At 43.6% G+C, this 12087-nt stretch overlaps 1 protein-coding gene across 1 annotated transcript in view; it reads left to right on the forward strand.

The window, feature by feature from the left end:
- Positions 1 to 12087, forward strand: part of KIF2A (kinesin family member 2A) — a 60041-nt gene that overhangs the window by 14466 nt on the left and 33488 nt on the right. The window contains 2 exon segments of the mRNA XM_035553684.2: positions 10197 to 10291; positions 11590 to 11709. Coding sequence (XP_035409577.2) covers positions 10197 to 10291; positions 11590 to 11709 — 215 coding nt within the window.

A 12087-nucleotide genomic window follows, 5' to 3' on the forward strand; every position in this document is an offset into this window, starting at 1 on the left:
GGATTTTCTTCTGAGTTCTGTAGCTTTCTTCGTGGGGCTAAGAGCAGACTAGGTTGGATTTTAACTCAAAACTGGAATATACAGACAGATATGGGAAATTTGATTTGTTTAATGTTAGTTTTTGTTCCCCAAATCCTTATCTGTTATGTTGTAGAGGCTTAGAGAGATCAACATATGCAGTCATGACAAGCTTGTCATTTGAAATACTCAGGTATTGTTGTGAATAAAAAATAAAATGAGTTGGTAGCTAGGGATCATTCACAAAAAAATAAATATAGAAATGTGTCTGTAATGAAAAATTATGTGGCTTTTTTTAGCATTTAAGGTCTTGCTTTAGAGACAAGGTGGGTACTGCATATGTTAGTGACAGTGTGGTAACATAATTGAGATAACAGCCAAGATAACAAGGAAGTGTAGCATGGCAAAAAATAAAACATCTGTATGATGAAATAAACCAAAACTAAAACATAACTTATGGTAGAAACAAAGAGAATTAAAGTAGATTGTGATAACTGAAAAGGCTCAAACATTTCATTATACCAGGGCTGCTTGTATGTGGATAAATGAGACCTTGAAACAAAATAAAATCAAGCATGCTTAGTGATGTGAAGAAAGAAACATCTGTCAATTACTGCCAGTTTTTCCCTGTGGAATTAACAGAAGAACTGTCCATCTAGTGCAGGGAGAGAAGTTGTAAGCACTGATGAAGCAAATGGGAACATAGCCACAGTTAACATCACTGGGGACATCTACACTGGGATTGTCTTTTTCCTTGGGATTTTTCCTTGGGTGTTTGCTATAGATGTTGTTGGGTGGATAAAGCATTAGTTTTTTTTCCTTCTGGAGCTCTCTCTGTAAGAGCAGGAAGGTTCTTCCATCAAAACCCTGTGTATTGGAGCCCATAGCACAGGTAAAAATGTTTAGGACCACATTCATTCTGGTATACGCTGCTTCCTGATTCACAGCCTTATGTCTAAACATACATAAACATTTTTTTTAATATAAAACCTATCATTTGTATTCTTTCCAAAAGAGTGAGGGAAATTCTATTCTTTCCAATTTTAATTTTTGAATATCAATTGGCAGAGGGTGAAGGTGAAGCATGTCTATGTTCTATGTCCGGGTGTCTGTAGATGCGGTAACATTATGTTAGTCTCTTGTGAACATGATTAGTAAAGTCATGTCATGTTTCACAAATGGCCACTGCAGTCCTGTAATCAATGGGTAACTTCTGTTACAGTCATCATTAACTTGTACCATACTTTTGTATTTCTCTATGAAACATCTACTGTTGATGCAGTTAGGAAAAACTGTACTCATCTGAGCAGACTTCTGTCTGAGCTAATATAATTTATTTGTGTTCCTAAAGAAGTGGAAGATTCAGAGGATGTAACAAGCTCTTGAGTTTCCTTTACTGAATGCTGGCTCCATTGGCATGGCTGTAGCCTGAGCCTTCTAAAAACAATTGCCTGGTTTTGAACTAGCAAAGCTTAAACAATTGTTTGATGGTGGTAGGTTATCTCTGCGGTTTAAAGTTCTGCTGCTGTTTTGGGGTGGAGGAATGAGAGGGTCACTGTGCAAATTATTAAGTTTTCCATTTAGTAGCCTGATCTAGACTTCGTGTGTAAAGTTTTAACTATTAGGTCTCAAAGGTTTCTAAGACTTCACAAAACTGTGTAAGAAGTACAAATGCAATGTCATTTTAGGCCAGTACACCCTAATTATTTGGAAGGGTGGGGAAGGCTGTGGTCATTCACCAGCCTTATTTCTTGAGTCACTTGAGAGAACGCAGTGGTTTGGGTCACATGTTAGATAGTGCTTTAGCCAAGGCTGTAATTCCAAAAACACAAACTCATATTTACATCTGGTGACTTAAATTTCTGGAAAGTAACAGAAAGATGAAGAGGCTATGGATTTAGTATTGAAATCGATCACTGCTTCCGAGTTGTGGGATTTTCAAGAAGTTTTGCAGATATAAAACATTGAGTTTGCTCAGAGGTAAAGATCTGAGTACCTCTTGGGATTTTCTACCAGCTGGCACTGCTAACTAGGGTGAGGATAGGTTAACGTGTTTGATTTACCCTGCTTGTTTGCTTTTGCTGCTTCTTCCTAAACATTTTTTCTGCATTGGTAGTTCTTACAGTACAGGCATTTTATCTGCTATTTCTGCAGAAGTTTATGCTTGTTTGCTTTATTTCTTCTGTTTTTAAAATTTTCATAAGATGACTAGGAAAAGAGGCAATGTAAGAGTTGATGTTGTTCACTTGTATCAATAAAGGGGAGAATATTGTAATGTAAGTGTATTTAAGGTGGCTTCACATACATTTGCGTTGTCTTTTACTTGCAGAATTGTTTTCTGCATGCTCTAGTTTGTAGAAGGTAAACTGTGCACTGTCTGACAGAATTCATTTACAGAAATAATGGCCTGTTCAAATAACTTTTTAATCAGTTTTGAGTTCTAAAGCAATGTAACTATTTCCCAGAAAAAAAAAATGTTTTCCCTGTGATGTGAATTCTAATCATGCGAGGAGAGGAATTGTAAATGTGAAGAATCAGTGCATCACCTTTATGGCTGGACTTCCTTCTTTTGTTTTTGAAATGTATGTGAAGATAGTCATTTTGTAATCACTTGCTCTTTTTAGTTTTATGCACATTCGTGTTTACATGAACACGTTTACATTTCAGATTTTCATACCAGCTCCAGAAAACACACCAGAAATGAAGGATGTTGCCTTCAGCCACCGCAGATTGATTTGGCTCTTATGCTTTTAGCATTTGCAACTTGGTCTTGCTTTATATGCTAGACAAGGTTTATGCCAACCTAATTGGTTGCTGGCATTCCTGAGTTTCACAGCTGCTGTATTCAGCTGTGTACTAGAAAAATATAATGGAATACTGTTTGCGAGAGCAAGAGGCAATTGTAAAGATGTAAATGTGCTTGCTGGCAGTTCAGCAACATGTAAACTTTTAATAACATATTAAGAATTTTGAGGAACAAATTGCATGGGTACGTTGCCAGTTTAAACATAGTATGTAGGTTTTCTATTTAAGCTGAGAATATTTGGAAGTTGGACATAACTTTTGTTAATGTTTTTTTTAATTCAATCCTGACTTTCTTGGCCAGGGAGCAGATGAAGTCTGGCATAGAGATGGAAGACTTATTGTGATTCTTTTGTTATAGCATGCTGGCTTACTGTGTTTGTGAGAGGATTCAATATTTTCTATTCATTCACCAGCCTGCTTTGATCTCCTTTCACTTGTTATGACAAAGTTTAAACCTTTTTTTTAATTATTATTTATTCTGTGGCAAAAATAGTAGAACAAAGGAACAGGTAGTATGACTTAAGATGGCTTGGTGACTAATATAGTGTCACGAGTTTCAGCAGTGAACAGCAGTTTTTCTCAAAATTTATAGAATCTGGTGACATGTTAATTATTATAATGTTTTATAGATTATTTTTCTCTAAAGTTACATTTTTCATATATCGCTTTTCCTTTGATTCCACATTGACAGCCGGGCCAAGCCTTAAGACTGTAGCAGAAAATTTTATCACTGTACGCTTGATGAGTCTGCCAGTTTCCGCAGCACCAAAGAGTTTTTGTGTCCTTGCAGTCCCAGCATGCTGTTTGTAGCAATGGATGAAGTGGCACCGCTACAGGAAAAAAAAGTGGGCTGTATTCCTAGTTTGCTAACAAATCAGAGAACTAATTAAAACAGTTCCACAATGGAGGGTTCTTGCACAAAATTAAGTCACTGTAGGTTATTAGCAGCGGAAAAAGTAATGGAGAGGTGTACTGAGCACCACACACAAAGAAAAGTCGCATAAAAATGTTCATCCAAAGAAGTGAAGTGTGGGAATGCCCTGCTGAGTTAGCCAGCTTCACAGTCACCAGCAGAATTAGGGCATAGTCCCGAGGGCAGGACGTTCTTGTGCAACATTGTTTGGGTGCTGAGGAAAGGAGTAAGGTCCTGCACGTGGTGAGGAGGGTATGGCTGTGGTTTCTGCCCCTGCATCTCCTGGATTTTTCCAAATCCAGGCTGATGCCCACGGAGGAGGATGAAAACCATGCTCTTCATGCACATTGGGTGTTGTGTGGAGTGAGTGCAGTGTTAACAGTGGCAGTGTTCATGTCACCTTTTTCTTGCCCTCTGTGAGCAGCTCAGCATCAACACTGACACTGTGGGTACCAGAAGTGAGGATGCAGACCTCGCCTTCAGTGGTGTGCGGGGGCACTGGGAAATGCAAGAGAGTGCTGCTGAAGAAGCACTAATGGCAGGATATATTCAGGAAAAAATAATGGCTCAGAGAAATAAAAACTAGCAAATGCTAGAGGAAAGGAACTAAACAAAGGGGAAAGATTTTTTTTTAATAAGTAAAATACTACTCAACCTTTTTTTAACAGAGAATTGAATCTTATGATTATGCTTGGAGCAAGGACAACTGCAGAGGTTAGAAATGGTTGTGTGATGTAATGTTCATTGTGAGGTAAGTGCTGCAGATGTGAAAGCACCGCTGCCTGGGGTGCCAGTTGCTACATGAGTCCCTGCATTTGCTTTGATTTTGGCTGAGTTTTAGTCAGTTTGCCCCTCTGAATGCTACATTAGACTGCAAAGATTTGCTGATACCTTTCCTGACACTTGCACCCTCTCTTTTTCCTTAGATTTAACTCGGTGTGAAAGATTAGGCAGCCTGTACAGTAAAAGAATTGCTAAAAAATACCCATATTACTTGTGCTGTTAGGTGAGATAAATTGGATACGAGTTAAGGTTTATCTTCCTTTCTGTCCCTAAGCAGGCCCTAAGAGGCTTGGAGTACCTAAAAACATTAACTTTGGAAAACTACCAAATTGTGACTGAAGTGGCTAAAAGAGTAGTTTGAAACAATGGGTGGAGGAGAAACTGGGTGGATTTTCTGATTTTTCTCCAGCTCAGCTGAAGCCCAGGTAGAAGGCGGTGCTTGGTTGTCAGGGAAATTGTTAGCTCGTGGGGAGAGCTTGATCAAATGTCCGACTTTTATATGAAATGACTGTGATCAAACTGGTACCTGCTTTCTGACTTCAGTGGTAGTTTTATTGGTGTGTTGGAAAATAACTAAAAAGCCACAGAATGGTTGAGGTTGGAAGGGTCCTCTGGAGGTCTTGTTGTCCCACCCTCCTGCTCAAGCAGGCTGACCCAGAGCAGGTGTCTCAGGACCGTGCTGAGATGGCTTTGAGGTATCTGCAAGCATGGAGACTGCGCAGCTGCTTGGCAGTGCAGTTCTGCTCGCTGTTCCAGGGGGTGGTTCTTGTGCAGAGCTCCTGCAGGACGAGCCTGGCTTTGGGAAGGAGAGGAACTCCCTCTGGGCCAGTGCTGCTGCTGGGCCAGATGAAATTTGGGTGTGGAGGCAGCGGCGGGGAGCCAGCGAGGCCAGGGCTGTCCTGGCAGAAGGAGCGGCAGGCCTTGAGGACCCGCAGCCCGGCTGTTGGTGGATGGGTTTGGAGGCCGCTGCCCTGGTGCTTGTCAGGCCGCTGCTGTTCAGCGGCCGCTCCTGTCGGGGAGCTGGATGCGCAGAGTCCAACCTAACACTGCCAAGTCCACCACAAAACCATGTCCCTAAGCGCCACATCGTACATGTCTCAAGTACTTCCAGGGATGCTGACTCCGCCACTTCCTGAGCAATGCCACTGTTCCCCAAGCCTGTACCGCTGCAAGGGGTCGTTATGGTCCAAGTGTTGTACCCAGCATTTGGCCCTGTTGAATGCCATACAGCTGGACATGGCCCATCGATCTAGCCTATCGAGATCCCTCTGCAGGGCCTTCCTAGCCTCGACCAGATCAACAGTCCCGCCCAAGCTGGTGTCATGGGCAAACTCAGTGAGGGTGCGCTTGATCCCCTCATGTGGTGATTTTACCTCTCTCGGAGCTGAACTCCACCACAACCGCTCTCTCCCTCTCTTCAGCAGAGGAGAGGAAGAAGAAAAGGAAAGAAACAACTCACGGGTTGAGATAAGGATAATTTATTTAAAGGAAAAGTAATTATTAAGGGAAAATCGTTATTAATTAAATAATTTAACTAAAGGGAAAAGCAGGGCCTCGATGCATGTAGCCGTTGTTCGGGAGGACAGATGTTTTCACAGTGAGAGCCCTCGGGTCCCACATGGGTGCTTGTCAGGCCCCTGCTGTTCATCGGCCGCTCCTGTCGGGGAGCTGGATGCGCAGAGGCCGCAGCAGCAGCGAGCCGATGCGGAGGGTGGGTCCGCTGGTGGGCCTGGTGGGGCGCTGCCCTGCAGCCTGCTAGGGGGCGGCGTTGATGGGCCCTGGAGCTGCGCCAGCCCCGTCTGCTTGTCTGATCCCCTGTGGCCCCCTTCTTCCAGCGGCGGGGCCATTGTTGCTGGGCCGTGGGCGCAGGTCGTAGCGGCGCTGAGGGGATCTGCTGCGGAACCTCTGCCTGGTGGCGTTCCTGCGGCCGCGAGCAAACGATCTGCACACGTACTGCTGGTAGTCGTCGTCCGCTCGCACCGTGTGCAGGATGCGGTCGATGGGCTGCCTGCAGAGCGGGCACGCAGATCTCGTGGCGGCCTACTGCTGGATGCAGCGGAAGCAGAGGGCGTGGAAACAGGTGTAGACATACGTGGTGTTTCTGGTGGTGCCCAGGCAGATGGGGCACTGTTCCCCTGCCGCTGCCTCCGATGGCCCCGCCTGCTGCATCTGGCCCCCGCTGGCTGTTGCTGTAGAGCCGCTCTGCTCCAGATCGTCCGCGGCACGGGATGGAGTGTCCTGCCTGCCAAGAGAGCCCAAGAGAGTGGAGGTAGCGGGGAGGTGAGGGCTTCCTGAAGGGCCTTCTTGTGGGCTGAAATTCTTCTTCTTCCTCTTCGTCATCATCAGGTTCAGCCATGTGGGCCACCCATCTCAATGGCCGTTCTCGGCACCTGCCTTGTTCCCCCAGTCCAAGCCCCTCCAGCCCCCTACGTTGTCTCCCAGGCCAGCAGCACGGCTGGAGTTAGCAGAGGGTACCTGAAGGAGGAGGTCAGAGAAGGCGGAGGAGCTGGCTGGGCATCTTCGATGGTGCCAAGGACCCTGGCACCTTCGTTGTGCCTGCAGCTCCAGAACAGGTGCTGTGGGGACCAGCAGTACCCCACCACACAAGAACGCACAAAGGTGCAACTCAGTGAAGCCCGGGATGCTCCTGGAGCCTGCACGCCACGCGTCCGAACTCACAGGAGTCCTGAACCAAATGCACCTCGTGGCAGAGCGGTGAGGTTGGAGAAGTCACGGGTGCTGCTCTGTGACATCACAGAGGCCTCTGGGGCTGCCCCCAAGTGCTGTCCAGTGAGGACAGCAGCCCCTCCAAAGGGGAAAGCCTGCTGCTTTGCAGGGCATTTGCCATCTTGTCACAGCCTAGCGGTGGTGTTTAACCTCCGACATGCTGGGTCCTGTGGCAACAGGCTGCTGAGCTCCATGCTCCAGCAATGCAGGCAGGGAACCCTGGTGATGTTGTGGGTGCAAACAGAGCGCCCTGACTCGGCTCCTCCGAGGGCTGTCAGAGGAACTCACCAGAAGGGCTCATCCCTTGTTGCTGGCGGGAAAGCCTCTGTGGGCAAGTTGTTCTGTTGCTCAGTCACCCGCACAGTAAAGAAACATTTGCCGATATTCAGACAGAACCTCTCGTGTTCCAGTTGTGATCCCTGGCTCTCCTTCTGTCACCACTGAAAAGGTCCGGGCTCTGTCCTGTATGCACCCTCTATTTGTACACCTTGATGGGATCCCCTGAGCCTTCTGCTCTTCTGGCTGAACAGCGCCAGCTCTCTCAGCCTTTCCTCAGAGGAGATAGGCTCCAGTTCCCGCATCCCCTTTGCGGCCTTTTCACAGAATGACGTAGGTTGGAAAAGACCCTGAAGATCGTCAAGTCCAGCCATTGACCTAACGCTGCCAAGTCCACCACAAAACCATGTCCCTAAGCACCACATCATACATGTCTCAAGTACTTCCAGGTCTGGTGACTCCACCGCTGCCTAAGCGTCTGTGAAGAAATTCTTCCTGATACCCAATGTGAACCTCCCCTAGAGAACCTTGAGGCTGTCGCCTCACATCCTATCACTTGTCACCTGAGAGAAGAGCCTGACTCCCACCTTGCTACCACTCCCTTTCAGGTAGTTGAAGAGAGCGATGAGGTGTCCCTTCAGCCTCCTTTTCAGCAGACGAGACAAGCCCAGTTCCCTCAGCCTCTCCTCATAGGTCTTCTTTTTTAGGCCCTTCAGCAGCTTTGCTGCTCTTCTCTCAACGCGTTCCAGCAGCTCAATGTCCTTCTTGTAGCGAGGGGCGCCAAAGTGAACAGAGAACGCAAGGTGCAGTCTGTCTCACCAGTGCTGTGGACAAGGGGACAATCACTTTCATCCTCCTGCTGTCCAGACTGCTTCTGGTGCAGGCCAGGGGGCTGTTGGCTCTCTTGGCCAGCTAGACACACAGCTGTCACATGTCCATTGGGCTGTTGACCAGCACCCCCAGGTCCTTTTTTGCCAGGCAACTTTCCAGCCAGTGTTCCCCAAGCCTGTACGGCTGCAAGGGGTCGTTATGCCCCAAGTGTTGTACCCAGCATTTAGCCCCGTTGAATGCCATACAGCTGGACATGGCCCATCGATCTAGCCTATCGAGATCCCTCTGCAGGACCTTCCTAGCCTCAACCAGATCAGCAGTCCTGCCCAAGCTGGTGTCATGGGCAAACTCAGTGAGGGTGCACTTTACCCTCTCATCAAGATGGCTGATAAACAATTCTGTCACCAATTTTGACCCCAGAAGAACACCACTTATGACTGGTCGCCAACCGGATTTAACTGCATTCGTGACTGTTTGCGGCCAGCATTCCTGCCACTTTGTACCCAGTAAACAGCACATCTGTCCAAGCCATGAGTAGTCAGTGTCTCTAAAAGAGGCAACATGGAGGAGACCTAGGGAATGACATACAGAGAAGGACCAAGGTGTTTTCATAGTTAAACTGTTGACCCACAGAATCAATTTATGCATGAACTGTCTGTTCCAAATGGTCAGGTTATGGTGTGGGAGCAGTACATGGTTCTTAGATATGTGGATGTTGGCTCATGGCTGGATACAAACATGAGGTCAATTAAAACAGTATTCTGGTGTGACAGGCAGGCAGGATGGTGGAAGAGGAGTTGCATATGAGTTGGTTCTGTGGGAGAAGGTTTTAGAGCCTTTGCCATGTATATATATACTTGGGGAGTAACTTTTTTTACGATATGTTTCTTACTGTATCATCTATGTTTGCCTCTCATACACGACAGAGTTAGGGATTGCTTGTTTGTGCTATGGCTCATTAAAAGAGGGTATCAGAGGAGCAGTTACATTGGACTTTTATTTCTTAGAAAGATGAGTTCTTGGTGTTCTTAGGGCAACGCATGGGTGTGAAATCGATGTGACAGATGGATCTTGATCCTTTTGTGTCAGTGCATGGCTGTTCTGCTCTTCCAACCACTCCTTGCTACCATACATAGGAAATACGATAAAGTGTGTCAGAGGATATAAAGAAAAGTGCAATATATTACTTATTTAAAAGGAAAATCTCTATTCCTACTGGAAGTTTACTGGTTTTATTTGTCTTTATAGGGACTTGTTGGCTTGAGATCTTTCACATGAAAAGTCATAGCAATGGCACCGTAGCAGTTGTTTATAAAATGAGGATTTGTATTGTTGTTACAGACAGCTTAATTTTAGCTGAGTTACCAACTGATTGAATGTCCATAAGGAATGGATATCAGAATACTATGTCAGGGTGCTTTACTCCAATGTCGGGACACTTAATGTTGTATCAGCCTAGAAAGAATACAAAAAAGCCTGTGTGGAGCATACCACAGTAAACTTTCCCACCCATGGGGTAATCATGGTATTGGAAATGTTACTAAAACATTTTACAGGAAAAAGATTTTAAGTGGTGTGGCTTTCACATGGTATTTTGCTTACTTACCACACAGTTTTATATTTTTTGAATTTTTTCACTGGGTATTGTCCCAGTAGAACCTCTGATAGTGGTTCACATCTAAGCCAGTTTATAGAACATGGCCAAGAACCGTCTTTTATTTATTCCCCTTTTTTTTTTTTTAACTGTCTTCTTCCTGCCTTCCTTTGCATACATGTATTCAAATAGCTTCTGAGATTTTTTTTTTCATCTGTTAATAAATGATTGCTTGTGTTTCCTTTCCAGGACGAATTCATCAAGCTATGGTAACATCCCTAAATGAAGATAATGAAAGTGTAACTGTTGAATGGATTGAAAATGGAGATACTAAAGGCAAAGAGGTAAACTTAACTGTTCTAGAACCTTTCTCTTTTTAAATAATATATAGCCTACATGAGCGTTACTTAGAAATTTGCAGTGTATAAATGAAAAGAAGATATAAATATTATTTTACTTAATGCTTCTTTGGTTACAGACTGTTTTGAATGGGAGCTGTTTTGAAAATCTTGTTATCTGTTGTGTCAGATTTTACTTCCTGAGCTCTGTGTCATAGCTTTTAAGTAGTGCTTTTCATCTGTTGATTTTGAACGAGATCACAAAGGCTGAGCTTTTTATCCCCTTTTTACAAGTAGAAAAATCAAATTTTTGAGAGGGAGAAAGACTTGCAGTTCAGACAGGAAACCAGTGGGATGGCTAGATTAGAAATTCTTTTGTGCCTGTTTTAATGAGGAATTGGACTCTTGTTTGTTTTATTTACTTTTTTTTTTTTTGGCAATAATTTTCTAGGCTTGCTTGTTTGAACTATCTTTCTGTGTGTCTCAGTTATATTTTGCTATCCCTTCTTCCTTGAAGTTTTGGACCAAGTTAGCCTGTTCAAGCTGAGATTTTGAGAAGCATCTCAGAATTACACCTAACTAGTTTTATTAAAACATGGGAAAAAGAAAAAAGTATGAACATGTCCTGGCGATCTCATCCATGGAGCTCAACCCTCTGGACATAAAGAATCCATATACTAATGATATCTTTGAAAGGTCCAGCCAAGGGAAGTGGCAGTTTAGAAACCAAACTATTTAAGATCTTTAGGAAGCCAAGTTTCAATAGATCTGAAGCTTGCTAGTTTTTAGATCTTCCCTCCTCCTCAGATAATGGCATTCTGAAGGAGGAGAACTTAGAAGAAAAAAACAGGGTAGTATGTTTAATATAGATTCAATTTTGTTTTATATTTAGGGTCACTGTAATTTGCCTGTTCCTTTTGCACTGTCTGGGAAATTTCAAATAACTGAGATCTCCTTTTTATGTTATAGAATGTCTTTCATTATCTGCAGTAATTTTCCTTTTTTTTTTGTGTTAATACTAGCTATTTCTGTTTTAATTTAATCACTCTACAGAATTGCAAATATCTGTTGGTCATTTGTAATTCATCTGTTTTTTGAAGGGTGTGTGTTTCAAGTAAGACAGTAACTAATGCTTAAGATGTTTTAGTGAATACAAAATGAGATAGTTCAGGTTATAGAATTAAATAGTTGTGTGGTAAAAAACAATAAATTTATTTATTGTTTATTCTCAAGTCTAACAGCAGAAATTGAGAGGTTGAATTTGTTCTTAGACTCACAAATATGCTTTATGTTCTTTTAAACAGATTGACTTGGAGAGCATATTTTCACTTAATCCAGATCTTGCACCTGATGAAGATATTGAACCTAGTCCAGAGACACCACCACCACCTACTCCATCAGCCAAAGTAAACAAAATTGTGAAGGTTGGTAATACCTATGCAGTATGTTCATAATAAACTTACAGAACTTCTATACATATAGTCACGCTTGAATTTTTAAATCTTACTATTGTCTGTGGAACTACTTGTTGAATATGTTCCTTTTATTTCTGTGGTGAATGGGGGTTTCTGAAAATTTTCTAAGAATAGGTTTGACAGGGAGGTAGATGGGGACTAATGTTTATATAACTAGGTATAGCTCGAGTAAAAACATAGAAAAGGAGGTTGTTTTGAAGCAGTACATATAGTTCAAGTAGTCTTCACCCTAGGCTCTTTGGGGTGGGATTTCATAATTATCACCTCTCTGTGTTGCTGATGTTATGTCAGAGGAAGAGGTGAGGCTGTAATTTATGTTTTCAGTAG

Source organism: Cygnus atratus, chromosome Z (assembly GCF_013377495.2).
Source record: "Cygnus atratus isolate AKBS03 ecotype Queensland, Australia chromosome Z, CAtr_DNAZoo_HiC_assembly, whole genome shotgun sequence".
Classification (NCBI taxonomy): Eukaryota; Metazoa; Chordata; class Aves; order Anseriformes; family Anatidae; genus Cygnus; species Cygnus atratus.